This window comes from Mya arenaria, chromosome 10 (genome assembly GCF_026914265.1).
Source record: "Mya arenaria isolate MELC-2E11 chromosome 10, ASM2691426v1".
Lineage (NCBI taxonomy): Eukaryota > Metazoa > Mollusca > Bivalvia > Myida > Myidae > Mya > Mya arenaria.
The window spans coordinates 7,164,079-7,184,779 of NC_069131.1; the positions used below are offsets into that span (position 1 = coordinate 7,164,079).

The window sequence follows — 20,701 nt, forward strand, 5'->3', positions numbered from 1 at the left end:
TCTAGAAACTGTGGTAACCTGTTCATGGCTTCACGTATCAAATCAGTTTTAAATTAACTAGACACCAGATGGTCCCAAAACTGACAAATACAGTATTTCCTCAAAACAAGCCTGGACGAGTTAATACGAGCTGGTATTAGGCCGATAGTACATCACTTTACATGGTTCAAATAATATTTTGTCGCTGTCTCAGCTGAGTTTACCCGTTCAAAAATAGCGAATAACGGTTCCCCAGATATATTGTGCATATTTAATATGTGAAAGTCACGTGAGTAGTACAGATACATATACCGACGCTATTTTTAAATTTACTGGTATTTACGTGGTAGATAAACCTATTAAATTTCGATTTGGAAAACTACGAAAAATGCGAAAGATACATGTATCGTTAGCGATGTGATACATCAGTAAGTAAGATTCAAAGCGTTGTTCACAAGGATATCAATTTTATGTAAGTTTTTGACAATTTTCTTTTTTTATTGCAATTGCAATATCTGGTGTCTAGTCCCTTTAAAAGTCGACTGCCAATAGCTGAAAGAAATGTTGCAATTGTATGACTCAACACACAAAGTACGTGACTTCGATGTGTTTGTATTGTACACGCATTCCCTTGATCTTGAGGCCTTGGCATAGTTATTTTCCAGTGTCACTTTAAATAGCGATAAAACGGGCCTGCACCAGCACGACTGCCGCGTTGTCTGAATAATACATGAGGGTTGTCCATACCCAATGAACCCTCCTCTGTTAAGTATATACCTACTAGTATAATAGAGCTTGTGTTGATTCTTGCATTATCGTTTAAGATATGAGGACATTCCTGTATACCCGTCTTTATCTTGGTAGCATTTGGCGGTTTTATGTGTAAAGAACATGTGTAAAGCAATCCAGCTGTTAATTTTTTAAAATGCTTCATTTCGTGTTCGTTTTTGGACACAAATATAGCACGCATAAAACAAATAGTGGGACCCTGTTAACAACGAGAACGAGAGAAAACATCGAAAGCTCCAGCATTTCAGTTACATATTTGTAATGGTTTTAAACAGGTTTTAAAAAGGGTAGCGTGCTGCAGTTAATGGACAGGGTGTTAAGGGTTAAAGTGGTAAGGTAACTGTGATTGTATCGGGCTGAAAAAACCCCTAAAGAACGTTACAAAATTGAAAAAATAGAAGTATGTTTATTGAAATAGGTAAAGGTTTCAACACACTGCCAGATATGTTAAGTTTTTATGTATTTATAAGCATATACTAAGCTTTTAAACAAAATGATTTTAATATATGACCATCTATAGCATTGAATTCGAAGAGGGCAGAAGGGTGCATATGCTACAAAAAAGGACAGGGTGCAACCCCCACCCCCTTCTCATTTGCCCCCCCCCCCCCCATATAATTTAGTGAATCAGTTTAACTTGAAAATCCCCCAAAATAAACTGTGACCAAACTGTTCAATAAAGCTTTTACTTTTGAAATATAAGTTCTCAGAACTATTACTCCGAAGAAGTGATCGAACGTTGCTTCTGTTTTACCATAAGCACAACAGTTACTGATCTTTTCTAGTCAAATGGAACTTATATGCACGTGTCAGCACGTGTTATACAAATCATTTCATTAAGTATTTTTTTTCAAGATTGGAACCTTTGATATAAACCATGATTTTGTCACGGATCTGTACATACTATGTATCAAATATGGCATGTATCGACCACATTGTACTACAAACGGAAAAGAGTAATTACATGAACATGCTAATTTTAATAACAACGCGTAAAAAGCATTATCATTTTAAGAACAAATACTTAATTTATAAGTATATGACCAACTACAAGCAGGTTTCCCAGAATAAGCTACTTGTTTACTGCAATTTAAATTGTCTTGGTACAAAGCACATATCTAAAGCACTTAAATAAACATTATTATAAAGAATGGACATAAATTCATCCAGCCAGTAGTCAGTATTATCACATGACTTCCTATATAAACCACCCGTCAATAGTGTTTGCTTTTTGACAAGTAAATACTAAGACGGTCAACAGCTCCGAGTTCTCTTGTGGGTAAAATGGTTTCTTTTGGTTAATTGCGTATTCATTATGCTCATTCGGAACTCCTCGGCCATTTTAGCGAAACAACCTCGGATATATGTCGGTACATCAGTTGAAGTAGTTCATAAAATTTTGAATTATATCATTTATATATTATATATTATATTATTGCAAACATAATTTAGATTTCCAAGAGTTAAGTCATAAAGTTTAACTGCTAAATAAAATTACTACGCGATCTACTTGCAGCGGACTTAAACGTACCTCTTTTTGAGTATGTAAACCGTCCAAATACATCCGAGGTTGTTTTCGATAAAATGGCCGAGGAGTTCCGAATGCATTATGCTATGTTTCGGAGAAAAATCGATATAAATCATATAGATGTATTTGCCTTTCATTTATTTATAAAGTATGATAGAAAATAATCAATTTCCAAACATGAAATAGTTCTTTGTAATTTGAAAAGTTACGCGGTTCGTACTTTATTATGTATCAGCTGTTAGATTACATTTTCCCTTTAAAAAGGGAAATCACTCGGAAATTTGTAGTTCTAATAGCCAGTGTCCGGTACACGTTTTAGCTAGAACATGGAACTTTTCATTCGGAGCTCCTCGGCCATTTTATCGAAAACAACCTCGGATGTATTTGGATGGTTTACACACTCAAAAAGTGGTACGTTTAAGTCCGCTGCAAGTAGATCGCGTATTAATTTTATTTAGCAGTTAAACTTTGTGACTTAACTCTTGGGATTCTTCATAATGTTTGCTATAATACAATTCAATAACAATAAATTTAAACTTAGATCAATAAATACAACTCTAAAACACTACATTTAACTAATGATATAATTCAAAATTTTACGAACTACTTCAACAGATGTACCGGCACACATCCGAGGTTGTTTTCGATAAAATGGCCGAGGAGTTCCGAATGGGAACTTTCAGGATCAAACTTAAATGTGCATAATTTAAAAACAAATCTAATGCCATGTTATAAAATACTTATTGAATGACTGGGGATGACCAAGTTAACGATAGGCCTCGGGCAATAACTTACTTATCTTTGCCCGACCTCGGCCAAATAGATTTGACTTATTCGTCTTTCAAATTACAAAACATTATCATGAGGTTTTGTGTCGAATATAAATGAATGCATTCTCATGTTTGTTTGATTATACTATATAGTTCCATCATTACACACACATTAGAAACCAAGATCAGTCAGATTTTGGCATCTTATTTGATGTACGCATGTATTTCTTACTTATGCAACAGACAATGCATTCCTTAAGATAATGGTAATAAGATGTTTGATAACTTATTACGTATTACAACTCGAGGAAAACGTACGACATGGAGATGTTCTTTAATACTATGTATGGAATATGCATACATTTGAACTGTTCCATGACAAAACCTGTATTTGTTACATAAAACATTAATTGTTTAATTCAAATTTAAAGTGGCAAAATAGCGGGGTTCTAATGTGTTTTGCATAAAGACAGAAATTATTAGGAAAATAAACTCACAATGTTGTATCCGTTGCCATGGCAACTTTGACCATAATACTACAAGGCATACATTTACCAAAGCAGGTTTCCTGCATTTCAGCTCTATATTAAAGTGAAAATATGAATGTCTTCCATAACCAGAATATTAGCTTATATACTAGTGTATGCTTGTCTTGACCATATTATATATATATTGAAGTGTCCCTGTATGTAAATGTATGGTATATATATATACATCAGGGGTATACAGTCACTGACATACGAGGTTTTGTCACCGAATAGCTCATTTAGAAAGTTACAAATGTTTGTTTCAAATGGCATTTAGAAAATAGCTTTCATGCGCTAATAATATATTTACGGAACAATCTAGACCTACTTTTGAGACACGTGTCTATAATGCCTTACCCTGCAAAAGTCAAGACCTTTCACAATGTACACAGTCATTCATGTATATTACAATCAAATATCTATTGAACACCAAAACAGAATATAAGATCGTGGAAAAATGCTCGATGAACAATTGTAGATAAAGTAACTCAGTCCAAAATGTTTATGGCATCCTGCAATTAGTCGATCACATGGTATTTCCGGTTTAAATATATCACACATGCGCATTTAGACCTTGTGACGTCATGTCCGGTTCCGGTACGTCACTTTCTCTTCTGCTACGTATGTACAGCGACTAAATTGTTTGAAGCGTGGGGACTGGAGTTGGGTGATTGATTCGCTGATCGTTGTTCAGTGCTTATGGAGTTTGAAGATTTCACAGAACTAGCGTCTCTGACTATAACATCAGTGGTTTTTACGATATCTGGAAGAAGTTAAAATAAGTATACAGTACACTTTAACTGTTTCGTAAATCAATGCTTTATTTTTTTAAATTTTTATCTCAAACTTTATTTTAAATACATTACCGCGTTAAGACACTATATCTAAACATCTTGTTGCAGGAAGTAATTAATGTATAACATCAGTCTATTTTTTTTTTACAAAAACAACATAACAAAACTTTTGCTAAGCTGAAAAAGTTGACGTGCGTATAAAGCATATGAATATACATGTGCGCGTATATGAACATACTATTATGTCCATGTTTTAAATGTGCTTTTCCTTATTAATTGTATCGTCCAAATCACACTGAATATAAAATTGATCTGAATTAGAAATATATTGTATACATTTTAATGTTTATAACATCAAAGCGAGTGATTGTTTAATATTAGTAAGAAGGCAATTTTTGGTAGAGACATTGCTAAGCATAACCAGCTGATATTTGGGTATTTAAAACTTACTTCAGAGATCTTCGGACGTTCTAGTAAATAAGTGCACGTAAGATTTAACGTAATTTTCATACAAAGTGTAGTAGCTGCCAAGAATGACAAAACATAGATCTACCATAGAAGAAAGCCTATTAGTATTACGTAGAAAGCACACAGATGTAGTTTTTATATTTCTATTCAAAATAGAATAAACATATTATACTCTGGACATGTTTAATATAAACATTCGCTTTAAAAATTATGGTCCAAACTAATTATGTCACTTTATGAGTACATTAATATGCAGCAAGAAGAGAGATGATTTATTTCAAGTAAGAGAAACCAAACCAGAAATGGTCAATACACACGCAGAAGAGAGACAAGCACGAAACAGTTCTAGGATTTTATTCTCAGTCTTACTTACATACCTCAATTAAACCTTGAGCGATGAACTAAATAATAGATGGGGCGTAAAGCAAAATCAAAAGTTACTTTAATTGGTAACGGTATTTACTTAAAACCAAAAAAACCAACAACATTAATCAGTTCATCATAAGTGTATACCACTACTTAGAACTCTGATGCAGCAATTGTATGACACATTGAGTTCTTTCTATCATCAAGCCAATTAAATTATAATATTAATCTTTGACTATACGAGTAATATCCGTTACGTCAGCGACAAGAATAATCTGAATCACAATCTAAATACTAACATCACTGTTAATGTAGATACCTATCCGTTACCACAAGGAGAGCTGCTCATTACATTCTGACAGATTAGACTTTGAATATTGCGCAGACACATTGTCTTAAAATTATACTCCTATAGAACATAGTGACATTTTTTTCTAACAAAACATTTAACAACTCACTACATAACTACGTTACACATTGTAAGTGTATTCTCCGTTACCACAGTGTAAGTGTATTCTCTGTCACCTACGTTACACGGGGTACTTGTATTCTCCGTTACCTACGTTTCCACAATGTAAGTTAATTCTCCGTTGCCTCCGTTACGTGGTGTATGTGTATGCCTCGTTACCTACGTTACACGGTGTACGTGTATTCCTCGTTACCTACGTTACACGGTGAACGTGTTTTCCTTGTTACCTACATTACACGGTGTACGTGTATTCCTCGCTACCTACGTTACACAGTGTACGTGTATGCCTCGTTACCTACGTTACACGGTGTATGTGTATGCCTCGTTACCTACGTTACACGGTGTACGTGTATTCCTCGTTACCTACGTTACACGGGGAACGTGTATTTTTCGTTACATATGTTAAACGGTGTACGTGTATTCCTTGTTACCTAAGGCACACGGTTTACGTGTATCCCTCGCTACCTAGGTTACACGGTGTACGTGATTTCCTCGTTGCTTACGTTACACGGTGTGCGTGTATTCCTTGTAACCTACGTTACACGGTGAACGTGAATTCCTCGTTACATACAGTAGCATTGTACACTGATAACAGTGGAAGTGTTTTATCTGTTATATACGTTACAGAGTGAAAGTGAATTATCCGTTACCTGAGTGAGAATTGGCGTTAGGCTGCGTTGTAGCGATGCTGGAGGAATTTGGTTTGGCATGGACAACGGAAGTAGAGTTTCCCGCCGGGGTTCGCATTATGTTGGCCAAGGCCGTCGATGATGCGTCTATGGGACAAATAATTTAGCTTGTTTTAGGTATAAGCATGGTGAGTTGACATTCATGTTAAGGTTTGGTTTTATTACTGTGCGATATGTGTATTTATATCCTGCAGAACGATATGGAAAACCAATTTATTTTTCCTTGTTTTGATGAGAATGGAAACTATGGCATTTGCAATACTTACGAATAAATATAACTAACAAGTTATTGAGTAAACCTTCCTACTTTTACCTGTTTCTTGTACAAACAATTTAAACTACATATTTGATAAAGTAATGTATCGGAATAATACACGGAAAACTACAGGAACAGTAGCAATCAATGGAATAATATAGAAATACGTAAGTATCTGATAAGTGTATGATTATATCTAGGTTACAAAAAAACAACACAGTCTGAAAATCTTTTTTTATCCAATAAGGCATCACTAATGCATGCGACGTACTTAAAACAACCGTCAAATTATCGTTGGTGTATTGTTACAACAAGAAACCATACGTTTTTCATACTTTAAGCATTTTTGCATGCACTATCCATTCTTTAAAAATGCAAAGTATTTTTTCACATGCATAACAAATAAATTAAGAAAGATGCAATATACGTTGAAACATTCTTAGTAATATAATAGTAAAAGTTGATTATTTATTTCAAATTCAAAAGCGTTTGTCCCCACTTCTCAAAGTTCTATTTAACATTTAAACACGACGGTAGATGAATACATTTGTAATCGTTTAAACTACGTTTAATCAGTTGTGCATCCTTCTGAGAAGTCAAGCAAATTTCTTCATTAATAATGTCCTGTCAAATATAAGGCCTCTTGTATATCATATATAGACAATCTAAAATGCGAGAAAGAATATGTGCATTTTTGATGACAGTGTTAGACAATGTGTCATAATGACCTTGTCCAAAATACCGTGCTTATTCACTACTACAGAGAAATAGGGTGGATCAAAACATAATGATGAAGTCTCCGTTACCTGTACCCAATAATGACCGATTTAATGGGATATAATCTGAAGCAAATATGTAAAGCATAAGTCTAAGATAAGCATATACTATTGTTACATGTGTTAGAACAAGTAATACTCTAATGTAAACAACAAGGACAAGGATGGTCGCTTGTGATCTGTACCGAGTTCATGTTACTATTTGTCCATTAAAATACAGTGGACTTACAGTATATAGTAACATAATCATATCCTGTCCCAATATGACAAAATTACCTCAGTCATTTCTCAATCATAACTTCAACTCATTAGTTTCACATAACAACACGGCATGGTACAAACTTTTAAATACCTGTCTCGTTTTAAAAGAGCGTTCATAAAACAGCATGGATCAATAAAATTAAGAAAGGTAATTCGACAGCAATATAGCTTGAGTAATAACTGAAATAAAATTGTAATCGTGTACAGTTTTGGATCCAGGAACATTTTTCTATTGGGTATCAATAATTATTTTTAGTGAACTCAACCTATGTGAGATGCACTTTAAAGAGAGTACAAGTGTATAAAATGTTGAATTAATTTCAGCTATTTTGAGGGAAATGAAATTGAATGTTAGAAATGACTTTAAGTAGTATTGTGATATTGGGTCTTGGTAGCTGTGACTGAATATTGTATAAAGTAACATTGTATGTATGTATTAAGCACCGCTGGGTTTCAAAATATCTGAATGGGGTTTTGTTACACAACATCAACAGAAACATCTAAGTATAACGTAAACTACATGATTGGACACAAATGTCTGATAAATGATTCGAAATGTGTGAAATAAAACAAACTCCTAGTATCAACATGGAATGGTGCTTTTGAAATAAAATGCAAATTGACCCAACAAAGTCTTTGAAAGGAAACCTATATACAACAGCGACACGTAAATGTAACGTAATTGAAGGTTACGGAATATACACTATACCTTGATTTGGAAATGATTTCCGACCCGACTGAGCACAGGGTCTGCCGTCAGCTATATGGGTGGAATTGAGAATACATTTGGTATCATATAATATGGATGAAACTAAACATGCATTTTATAAACTATATTTACGTGAGGAAGTATACGGTACGTAGACATGGCTATAAGGTCAAACACGTTTAAAATCAACCATTTTTTAAGTGTCGTCAACTTTGCAATACGAGAGTCAGTAGGTGATTTTAAAGATACTGGTAATAGTGTGCTTTTGCATTCGGCGATAATTACGACTTATTACATGACATATAGTATTTATTTTAAAGGATAAAAGTTAGCTCAACTAGAAATTAAATGTATTAAATCCCAGTCGTCGAAAAGTATTTGAAAATCTATGAATATTCTTTTATTTATTTCAAAGATATTTTGCTAGCAAATTAATGGGAGTGTATTTAGATAGAGAAGAGCGATATATCACAGCAACAAAATAATAACTGTAACAAAACAAAGAGACACAATTTGTAACGGATATTTGCGGTACGTGTGCAACTCATATTTGCACGAAATTTAATTTCAGTCAGACAAAAATGCAAAGAACCAGCTGTTCAACAGAGTGTGGTTATCGAAATAAAATAATTGCTTTACAGTGCAAATAATGAGTTCAAATCATGGTGTCGTATAACGATAGTCTATGGAAGCACATACACTAAATTGATCTTGTGATCATGTAGATTTGTCGAATTGTTTTATACCGGTATTTTGCATTATAACACGAAATGTTGTCAAATAATGTCGACCTCTATTCACTTATTAACTGAAAAGGCCGAATGAATATTAATTATGTCGAGATAACGTGGTTGACTTCATTTGCCGACAATAATTTATTCAACATAGCCAGTTAGTAAAAGTTTGCCAACCTGTCGTGTTATAACTCCCAAATCGACATAAAACAAGTCGACAAGATTACATGATGGAATCATCGGTATAAACGGTATACGCTTCCATAAGAGACAGACAAAATTGAGAGTGTGCATGTAAAAGAAATGAAACTGTGCGCATGACGTTAAGTACCTGGTATGTTTGGATTGCTTTTTGAGAGCATTGGTTTCTCATCAGGGCCTGAAGCATGCAGTGTTAGAATTAGTATACTTAGAATTTCCCCGTACGGGACTCGAACTCGTAACCCCTTCGACGGACTAAGCTATCATACTCCAACCCCCTTAAAGATTGCTTTACTTACTCAATTATGGATGGCGTCGTACCATTACACGTGAAAGGGGGGAAGTGTTTGCACGTAATGTAAATACGTGTTATAATTAGTAGTTTCCATTTGACTCGAACATACGTAATATTGTCTAGTGTGTATGCATTATAAAATATATGTAAATTACCAGCTATATTGTGTACTTTACGAGACATTCCGTGTCTTCTTCAAGGTGGGTCATGTTTTGTTTTGAAGCATGTGTTTGGATTACTGTATTTCAAACAGCCTACTTACATTATATTATGAACAAATATGTCTGCATTTTAATATATTTGGTTGTCCGTTTAGCGCAGTGGTTAGCGCACTCGCTTCTCACCTAGGCGACCGGTCGGGTTCGATTTCCGGCCTGGGCGCATGTGAGTTTGGTTTGTGGGCACCAGGCCGGACAAGTGGGTTTCCTCCGGTAACTACGTTTCCCGCCCACAACACAAGACCATACTCTCGCGTAAAATCGTGCCTACGAGAGTGATTGATATAATGTTGTAATAACTTGTTTCACAATCGTTGTAAAATAAATAAGTTTAAACTAAATATGTCTGAAATAGCCAAAGGTTATGCTTTTAAGAACAACTTAACAACAAGTCCGTGTTTGCATCCAGTATGTACAGATACACTGTAAGCTGAAGACTTCAATTCCTACTCTATTTATGGAATTAAAACATCAAACTGATTTCGTAAAGAACAAACATTTTATATCAGAGACGAAACTAATTTTAACGACTAAAGCAAAGTGAGACTTACTACGTGACTTTAGCGCTGTCGTTCCCATGAGTTTTATTTCTGTCTTTAATATCACCACTTTAATCATAAAATACAGCTTAAAATTAAACCCATGTACTAGACTAAGTACACGTATTCTAATAAGTACATTCGACTATATTTTACAGCTACTATATACAACTGATGACCGCCTTAAACTGATCTTTTAGTTCCAAGGTGGGTTAAATATTTGAAAAAAACCTGACCTGAAAGAATCGCAAAAACAATGATGCTTAATTATTGTTCTATCTAAAAAATATTTTAGGTGAAAGGATTACAGAGGCTTGTCGGTGAGAAGGGAAATGGCTAAAGCAGTGTGTGCTCGACACTTGTGGCTACTAACCGGGTATTTCTGTCACTTTTAAAGGAGTACCGGGGTTAGAGGTGATCTCCACTAGCCTGGGGGCGTTTTTACCCTCCAAGGGTACGCGGGGGCGCTGTGGGGGCCCACCGGCCGCGGGGTGCGGTTCGTCTTTGTCCGTGTGGTTCATCATTAACATGGGGATGGACTCCTCGCCGTTCCGGCCTGGGGACACATGCAGGGAGGTGTTAGGGTGACATGGCAAATAGTATATACATGAATGATCGGTGTGGCTGTAGTGAAGTTACCGTACGTTACACTATAAGGCAAGGTGTCAGTTTATGCTAATATACTTATGGGTCACTAAAAGAGCATCACTTGGTAAGTTATACCATAAGCGTGATTAAGCTGTATACGTATACCTAATAGTTTACGACTAAATAGTTATGTCAGTTTTCGGCATTATTGACGTAGCTGCACGAGTACAGACGGTATACTATATACACACTAACTTGTGTTCTTGTACAATGCCATGTTAATTAATTAGTAAACAAGCATACATCTATAAGACAAATAATTTGATGACATAAAACATGGTATAATAATGATTTGTGCATATGATTTTTATGTAAAAAATAGCTTTCAACGTCAATGTGATGACTATTAAACCTAATAAAATGTGCGTTTAAAAACCTAGAACAATAGTTCAAACAGTATTTGTTAAATATGTTCTTTAAAAGGGAGATACAGCTTCTATTTACAGCTGGCCCCAATATCACGAAAATACTTAAGTCAAATCTCAAACTCAGTCTCAACACATTTTACCATATAGCATCAACATTTATTAAAAATACATATGTTTTTTTACAGTTTTATAAGCGCATTCTATCATAGAATATGCTGATAAAAGCCTTTGGTCGAATTCCAAGGGAAATGTATTCTACAGCCAAAAATGTATTTGAGTACAATTATGTAATTTCTTTATAAAATGCTAAGTGTATTTTTGCTCTAGAATTAGTTTTCTTTGAAATATTGACAAAGTCTTTTTATCAAAACATTCTATAAAAAAATATGCATCTTAAAAGTATAAAACATGCACGATTTTGAAGAATATTATGCTTTTATATGGTGAAATGAGTTGAGACTGAGTTTGAGATTTGACTTAAGTATTTTCGTGATATTGGGGCCTGGTCTTATCTCCGATAACAAATCTTCTATAAACGCTTACATAGATTGACATTAATCGTGTTCGAAAAAAAAATCCAAAAATATATTTACGGAAAGTGAGAAATTCTGTTCATAATAAAGAAGTGCACATGTGATGAATTAAATAAATAACGTTTAAACTGTGAACATATTCTATCATATATATTTGTCTTTTTTAACTAATGAGGAAGTTCAAACAATTATGATAACACATGTATAAAACAATGCCCCATTTACATATATGCAACGATTTTACTTAATGATTTTTGCAATTAAACCAATGTTTTAAAAAGGAGCGCAACATCAATCTCTGTTATAAGTCCGTTTAATTTGTAAACATTATCATTTAAACTCATTACAGCCCAATACATGAAAGGTCTTAGTCACGTACGCCAATTAACGAAATAGAGAACACGAAATAGTTGGCTTTTGATTGGCTTGTTTTAATCGATGATAAATATGATTCTATTTTTTCTTGTTCTCAATTTGTATCAAAATACACAATGTGGTGAAGTCTATAAAGTAATAGTTGACACCGAATGTAACTCTAAGTACAAGAGGATATTACTGAATACAAATCCCAACTTCCGTGATAAAAAATAATCTTGACAAACTGCACTGTGTCATACCTAGGCCATCACAAAAATAAAAACAATGTCGTCCACCTGTAGAAAAAGCCATGATTATCAGGGTACGGCGGATATATATGATATCATGAAAGAAACAGTTAAAATTAGAACATGAGACAGCAGTAGTTTAGGTCAGCTCACGCATGCGCACTTACATATTTTTCATTCGGAATTCCTCGGTCATTTTCCATCGAAAACGACCTCGGATGCATTCGGAACTCCTCGCCATTTTTTCCGAAATCAACCCCGGATGTATGCCGTTACATCAGTTGAAGTATTTTTTTTAAATTATATCATTTATGAAACATAGTGTTTTAGAATTGTTTTTATTGATCCAAGTTTAAATTGATTGTCAGTGAAGTATATTATTGCAAACATAGTTAAGATTTTCCAAGAGTTAAGTCATAAAGTTTAACTGCTAAATAAAATTAATACGCGATCTACTTGCAGCGGACTTAAACGTACCTCTTTTTGAGTATGTAAACCGTCCAAATACATCCGAGGTTGTTTTCGATAAAATGGCCGAGGAGTTCCGAATGCCTCGGGTGTTTATGGACGGTTTACAATGTCAAAATTTGGTGCAAGTAGATCGCGTAGTTATTTCAATTTAGCAGTTAACATTAATAACTTTACTCTGCAATAAACATAATTTACTTCATTGGCAATCAGTTTACACTTGGATATAGAAATTAAAACACTACAATTAATTATAATTATTGTTTTTTAAAAATACGAACGACTTCCACTGATGAACCGGCATTCATCCGAGGTTGTTTTCGATAGAAATTGGCCGAGGAGTTCCAAATGATTTTTTTTTAACTTGAAGACATTGTCTTCCTTTTCCCTTTAAATATCGAGTACGATATAATGCTAATAATAATAATGAATGTGTAATAACAGGTAATGTTGGCATACACCTTTCCTGACCCGTCAAGGGTTACAAACGTAAGGACAGAGCTCTATGATCAGTATTGGCATCAGTCATATAGAGGCTGAGATACAAGCACATGCGTGGGTCCGACATAAAGAACTTACTGAACAACTGTATAATATGTATTCAACTTAATATACAAAGCGTAACATATAAATACAGCTACATACATCACGTTGCGGAATGGTACTTTATAATTGCGCATGAATTGAATAACATGAAGGATATTTAACACACATTAACAAACTTATCCATAACCTCCAATATATCACTTTAAAAACCATTGGTGATAAGTGATATATATATATATATATATACATGGAAGCGTGCTGCGTGTGCCATGTGATCGATAGAGAAATGAAATGGAAAAAAGGTGATTATTACGTTATAGTTCCACACCCAAAACAACAAAAAATGGCGAGATTGTATAACACATTAGATTGAATAGAATGTCATATTCATTTAAAGCTTACTGCATCCTAGTTTTTATTTAAAAAAAAGAGAAAATATTTTTTTCCAGAGAAAGGATTTAAAATAAATGATTATAAACATTAACCATTCTAAGAGAAAATAAAACAAAAAATGATAATTGCATGGCGAAAATAGGAACGAGTTTGTTATAGACGTGTCCAAAAGAGAACCGAGGAAGTGAGATCCGGCCCCATATAGATGCATGGTATATTATCAACATAACAAGAACATGGATGTAAAGTAGCACGTCAGATAAAGGAAGAAGTAGTTTATGGGATACATGATATAGTTCTCTCTCCATTCTCTAGACATAATTCAATGCCAAGACATTGATCTGCAGCCAGTTGTAAAAACACTATTTTACTATAACAACTGGCTAATATTTATCTTATGATTATGATAATCAACTCGAATTACTTCAAATTGCAAACTATTTAAAAAAGCAAATATATTATATTGTTTTTAGTTAAATACAGTTGGCTGATGATAACCACGAACTTTTGAAAGTCTTATATTTAGATATTTTGAAGTTAAATTTGATTTACTAGAATGTATTCTACAATTAATATAATCTGACATTGCGCATGCGCATTGCAAGAACTATTCCGTAAGTCAAAAAGAAGAAACGCAGTTCCGCAGAATAAGCAATCGAACCTAGTTGCCTGTACGTACCATAATTCGTTCCGTAATGTAATGGTCCTGAGAAAGATAATGAAAATATGTATTTATATTTAAGCATTCATTTGCTGTGGCTATCGTTCTATTAAATGTTGTTTATTTTTACCAATCTAAACCGAAAACTGTACTTACATGTATTGCCAACATTGAGATCTACATCAATATATTTAAATTAAAAACGCATGCTAAGGCGACTATAATTTAATTGCTAGATTTTTATCCCCCCGCCCCCACTTTTCTCCACCGCCCCTAAAATGTTATTAACCAAAAAAAATAATGAATAGGGTCTTTATTTTCGTATCGGTCCGGTATTATCCGGGAACGGCGTTTATTTATACATACGGGGACAATGTATAACATTCACATGTAAAAAAGGAGAATTGTTACGATCGTGTTCACACTTCGTCTAAAACACAGCTATATAGTTCCTTATTCAAGAAAAAAGAGCATAGCCAATAGCCAACTATCCAAAGGTGAAACAGTCATGTACGAACATTAACAATAAAAATAAACAAATAAAATGTTCGCCCTAATTTAAAATGTATATGCTTGAAGGAAAATCTAGCAGTTAATTTAGATTGGCCTTGTACTGTACTAAATGTTGTGTTTTGTTGTATTTCTATCCAAACATATCAGTCGTACCAGCTTTCTTTAAATATGCAAGAGGCCTTATATCTTTCACTCAAACCATCCATATTTTCGAGTCACCATTGCGCAATGTTTCTTTTCCTGAATGGACCTGAGCTGTTACCCGAGTCACATTGTCAATGTAATGTATGCTACTTCAGTAATTTTGTCTTTGTAACGCTAGTTACTTCAGTAACATTGTCTATAAAATGCATGTTACCTGAATAACATTGTTAATGTACTATATTTTACGTGAGTAACATGGTCTATATATTGCATGTTACTTCAGTATAATGGTCTATGTAATGTATTTTACTTCAGTTACATTGTCCATGCAATGTATGATTCTGAGTAACATTGTACATTGTCTATGTAATGTTTGCAACCTGAGTAACATTGACGATGTAAAGAATAGTTCCGAAGTAACATTGTCTATGTAATGTATGTGACCTGAGTAATATTGTTTATGTTATGTATGTTGCCTTACTAACATTGTCTATGTAATGTATGTTACCTGAGTAATATTGTTTATGTTATGTATGTTACCTGAGTAACATTGTCTATGTAATGTATGTTACCTGAGTAACATTGTCTATGTAATGTATGTTACCTGACTAACATTGTCTATGTAATGTATGTGACCTGAGTAATATTGTTTATGTTATGTATGTTGCCTTACTAACATTGTCTATGCATTGTATGTTACCTGAGTAACATTGTCTATGTAATGTATGTTACCTGAGTAACATTGTCTGTGTTATGTATGTAGCCTTAGTAACATTGTCTATGTAATGTATGTTACCTGAGTAACATTGTCTATGTTATGTACGTTACCTGAGTAACATTGTCTATGTAATGTATGTTACCTGAGTGATATTGTCTATGTAATGTATGTTACTTCAGTAACATTGTCTATGTAATGTATGTTACCTGAGTAACATTGTCTATGTTATGTATGTTACCCGAGTAACATTGTCTATGTTATGTATGTTACCTGAGTAACATTGTCTATGTTATGTATGTTACCCGAGTAACATTGTGTATGTAATGTATGTTACCGAGAACAATGTGTATGTTATGTATGTTACCCGAGTAACATTGTCTATGTAATGTATGTTACCTGAGTGATATTGTCTATGTAATGTATGTTGCCTGAGTAGCATTGTCTATGTAATGTATGTTACCTGAGTGGCAGTGTCTATGTAATGTATGTTACTTGAGTGGCAGTGTCTATGTAATGTATGTTACCTGAGTAACATTGTCTATGTAATGTATGTTGCCTGAGTAACATTGTCTATGTAATGTATGTTACCTGGGTGGCAGTGTCTATGTAATGTATGTTACTTGAGTGACAATGTCTATGTAATGTATGTTACTTGAGTGGCAGTGTCTATGTAATTTATGTTGTTTTATTAACATTGTCTATGTTGTGTAAGTTATTTGAGAAGCCCTGTCTTTATGGTGTATGTTCCTTGATACATGGGCTCACACTATATGCTCATTTAGAACTTTAGTGCTTTTTAACAAACAGCACCGTACTGTAAGGTATGGTGACTCACAAGAATGAGTATATGAATTAATACACATTTATACATTCATAAACAACGCATCGGCTAATTTTAAATATTCTTTAAAAATAAGATGCGGCGCTAAATCGCTTTACTGGCTACGCTGAGCACCTTAACTCTGAAGTCTATAATGGACGTGTACATGTTATAGTGACAACAGTAAGATTGGGCCCTGATTGTAGTCACATATGGCGGGGGCTTTACTCCTTAAAACAGTTCAAATCGCTCTACCAAGTATACTCAAAGCTACGTTTGTCACAACATTCTCAAATTGAACTAACCTAACAAACGCCAGCACAACGTTGCATAGTCAATACATGTAAGTACAGAAAAGAAACCATCACAGTAATGTAAGACTGGTTATATACGCAAATACATCCGGTTATATGACTGGTTATATAAATATATGCAAATACATCCAGTTACATAGTACACAAATGTTGAACAGTGGGTATTGATACTGGTTACATATATATGTGGTATATGATGTATGCAAAAAGTATTTATACAAGAAAACAGTGACTATCATCTAAATAATAATTTCCATGAAACGAAACAAAAAATATAGACATATGGAACAATGTATTATGGTATTGTAGTCACATTTATTTTTGGTCAGTCACACTTTAATAAAGACAACTATAGTGGAAGCATACATTACTTTATATAAGCTAGACAGCAGTTTACATTCATTTTAAAAAAAAGACCGTGAAAATATAAATATTTGCGAGATATATAGATATCATGAAGTTTTCTAATCCATGTAGCGTCTATGATTTAACGAATGCTGAAAACTAAAATGCAAAACCCATGTCACTGGTTACGTAAAATGCACACGCTGGTCTTACTCTGCTTTAGAAACGATATTTAGTCTACCAAATTTCCGACAGACAGTTTAAAGCTGCACTCTCACAGATCGACTGTATTGACACCTTCAAGACAATCTTTGTATTAGAATCAGTAAATGTTTGCGTAAATGTCTGAAAACCAGAGATATAAGACTGTTGACAAAAGATCAGATCGCAAGTTTTCATATTTCCGTTTAAAAATGTGTTGTTTTTATGGCCAGAAAACTCACCCCTTTCAGCGTTAAAGCGTTAGTAACGCTTTTAGCCATAAAACAACTTTCGAACGTAAATATGACAACTGCCAGCTGAGGTTTTATCAGCAGTCTTATATCAGTAGTTTCCAGACATTCACGTAAAAATTGTCTCGTTCAAAGTAAAAAAAAAAAAAAAAGTTATCAATCTGTGAGAGCGCAGCTTTAAGGTTACATTTCGATTTTATTTGACGGAGGATACAATGCCTCCCCTTTTTGCTCAAAGTTAACAATAGAAAACCACTATTCAAACTCGTTTTTACTTGTTATTAAGAACTGTTCAGAACTTTGTTAAACTTATCAACGTTGTTAACGTCATCGTTGTTAACTTTCGAACATTTACTCATTTGTAATAGTAATAGTAACAACATTTTAGACAACTTTTTAGCTGTGTTTGTTACATTCAATATATTAGCACATCATCAAAACGGTTGATTTTACAAATTGAAGGCTATAACAACGATTTATTTTATGTCGTTCTTAAAGGCAACATTTGGCAGACTAGTTCGGCCACAGAGTAAGACCTGATCAACTCCTGCACACGTCCAGTCATTCTGCATAACATATCGCTTCGGCAAACACCATGCGTCGATGGCCCCATGCAAAATTGTCATAACATTATCCCGGATTTAACGTGTTACCTCAATTTTACATAGGCCATTCACTTCTGTCAGTGAAATGTGAAAACATCAGTTTTGTGAAATGTATCTCCACATTGCTGTATTATGTTTCATTTTCCATTGTGCTCTTTATAAAACACAAAGCCATTCTGGGCTATGTTACAGTATGTTTTTCAGTCTGATACGGTACATTAGCATAGCGTTCTCTCCTATGCCCCTGTGGGTATACTAAGGCAAGTATTAAATGTTCTCCTAAAATATTGTTAGGTCGGCAAAGTGAAAACAACAAATAATTCCCCCCCTGTATTTATTACCCATGGGGACTGAATGGTAATACTGATAAGTAATGAATAGGACACTCAGCCGATATCTACGAACAGGCCCTATGCAATTAAAAGCTGTATGTCAGCATATACTGAATGCAAATTAGGAAAAAAAACCTGTTTAATATTAATTAGTACTAAGACCTTTTCAACGAACAAAATAACACGAACCGAAGGCATATAGCTCACATTAAACATAAATGAATGTTGACACGTTAGGCGTCGTTTTCTGTTTCAACTCGGAGGCATTTATCAGACTGCATGTTTTCACTTTTCACTGACATTAAAACAACTTACTACAAAATGGTAGCATGTCCGACAACGCGCCGCCCATTGCTAAATATAGTAGTCAAAAAGAGTTATAATTCTACATGTACATCAACTAAACACATATGTTGCTTTATAGCCACGGCGGTCTGTGACTGCCTGGTATATACATTAGATGTTCTGTTTTGTTTTATTAAATAATGGAAATCAACAATTGGTCCCATGGGACCGTGTACAGTCTTTTGTCTGTAAGAATAGAGACTTAATAAGATACACCAGCAATTGCCCTTACCTTATTACATAATCAGTTTAGTCTAGACTTGCAGTTTTGTAAAAAAATGAAATAAAAAAATGTGATGAATCTGGGGGATGTGATTGTGAGGATGGTTTACACGGTCAGTACACCCGGGGCCATTGTGAGGATGGTTTACACGGTCAGTACAACCGTGGCCATTGTGAGGATGGTTTACACGGTCAGTACACCCGTGGCCGTTGTGAGGATGGTTTACACGGTCAGTACACCCGTGGCCGTTGTGAGGATGGTTTACACGGTCAGTACACCCGTGGTCATTGTGAGGATGGTTTACACGGTTCGTACACCCGTGGCCGTTGTGAGGATGGTTTACACGGTCAGTACACCCGTGGCCATTGTGAGGATGGTTTACACGGTCAGTACACCCGTGGCCATTGTGAGGATGGTTTACACGGTCAGTACACCCGTGGCCGTTGTGAGGATGGTTTACAAGGTCAGTACACCCGTGGTCATTGTGAGGATGGTTTACACGGTCAGTACACCCGTGGTCATTGTGAGGATGGTTTACACGGTTCGTACACCCGTGACCATTGTGAGGATGGTTTACACGGTTCGTACACCCGTGGCCATTGTGAGGATGGTTTACACGGTTCGTACACCAGTGGTCATTGTGAGGATGGTTTACACGGTCAGTACACCCGTGGTCATTGTGAGGATGGTTTACACGGTTCGTACACCCGTGGTCAACTCGCCATTAATCTAAGCTTATAGCATACAAAATATTAAAATAAATATTACGGAGTTAAGAATAAGAAGAAAGAAAATCATTATGCAAAGCATTTATAACAGTACCAGTAGATAAGGGTTTAGGGATATTCGAGGGGAAAGCGCAATTATTAAGTTTTAAACATAAGGGAGATAATCTTATAAAATCAGAACGGTTCTTCGGGTAAGAGAGGTACGATTTGAAGAAATGAGCCTTTAGACACATTCAAACAATTTCAAATTAGTCATGAAAGACGCTGGCAAAGGTTAGAACGAACCTTAATGATTTATAACAACCCCTTTAAAGGGCACGTTAACGCTATTGTGAATGTCATTAGTATGATCAGAAAGAATGACTCCATGTATGGCTTGTTATTTCTTATTTCGAAACATTATCAAATAACAAAATACTGCCTTTAAACCATCGCTTGCATGTGACAACTTTTTATTACAATTAATTCGCTTGAATTCTGTTGTTTATGGTTCAAGCCTTAAAATGAAATGTCAGAGCTTCCTGGGGGTATAAAACAAACATAACCTTGTAAAACTAAAGAAAAGAAGCTGT

At 34.6% G+C, this 20,701-nt stretch overlaps 1 protein-coding gene across 7 annotated transcripts in view; it reads right to left on the reverse strand.

Annotated features, from left to right (window-relative positions):
* Positions 1-1,396: 1,396 nt before the first annotated feature.
* LOC128206680 (potassium voltage-gated channel protein Shaw-like) overlaps positions 1,397-20,701 on the reverse strand; it is a 91,382-nt gene continuing 72,077 nt past the window's right edge. For 3 of the 7 annotated variants that reach the window (XM_052909290.1, XM_052909289.1, XM_052909291.1), the window contains exons 4-9: positions 14,609-14,635; positions 10,742-10,924; positions 9,447-9,494; positions 8,382-8,432; positions 6,341-6,466; positions 1,397-4,356 (exon numbers count right to left, since the gene is read on the reverse strand). In XM_052909290.1, coding sequence (XP_052765250.1) covers positions 4,211-4,356; positions 6,341-6,466; positions 8,382-8,432; positions 9,447-9,494; positions 10,742-10,924; positions 14,609-14,635 — 581 coding nt within the window. In that variant the 3' untranslated portion in view covers positions 1,397-4,210. Of the gene's footprint in view, positions 4,357-6,340; positions 6,467-8,381; positions 8,433-9,446; positions 9,495-10,741; positions 10,925-14,608; positions 14,636-19,148; positions 19,188-20,701 lie in introns of all 7 variants that reach the window. The other 4 variants (XM_052909292.1, XM_052909293.1, XM_052909294.1 and 1 more) reach the window with 4 other exon arrangements.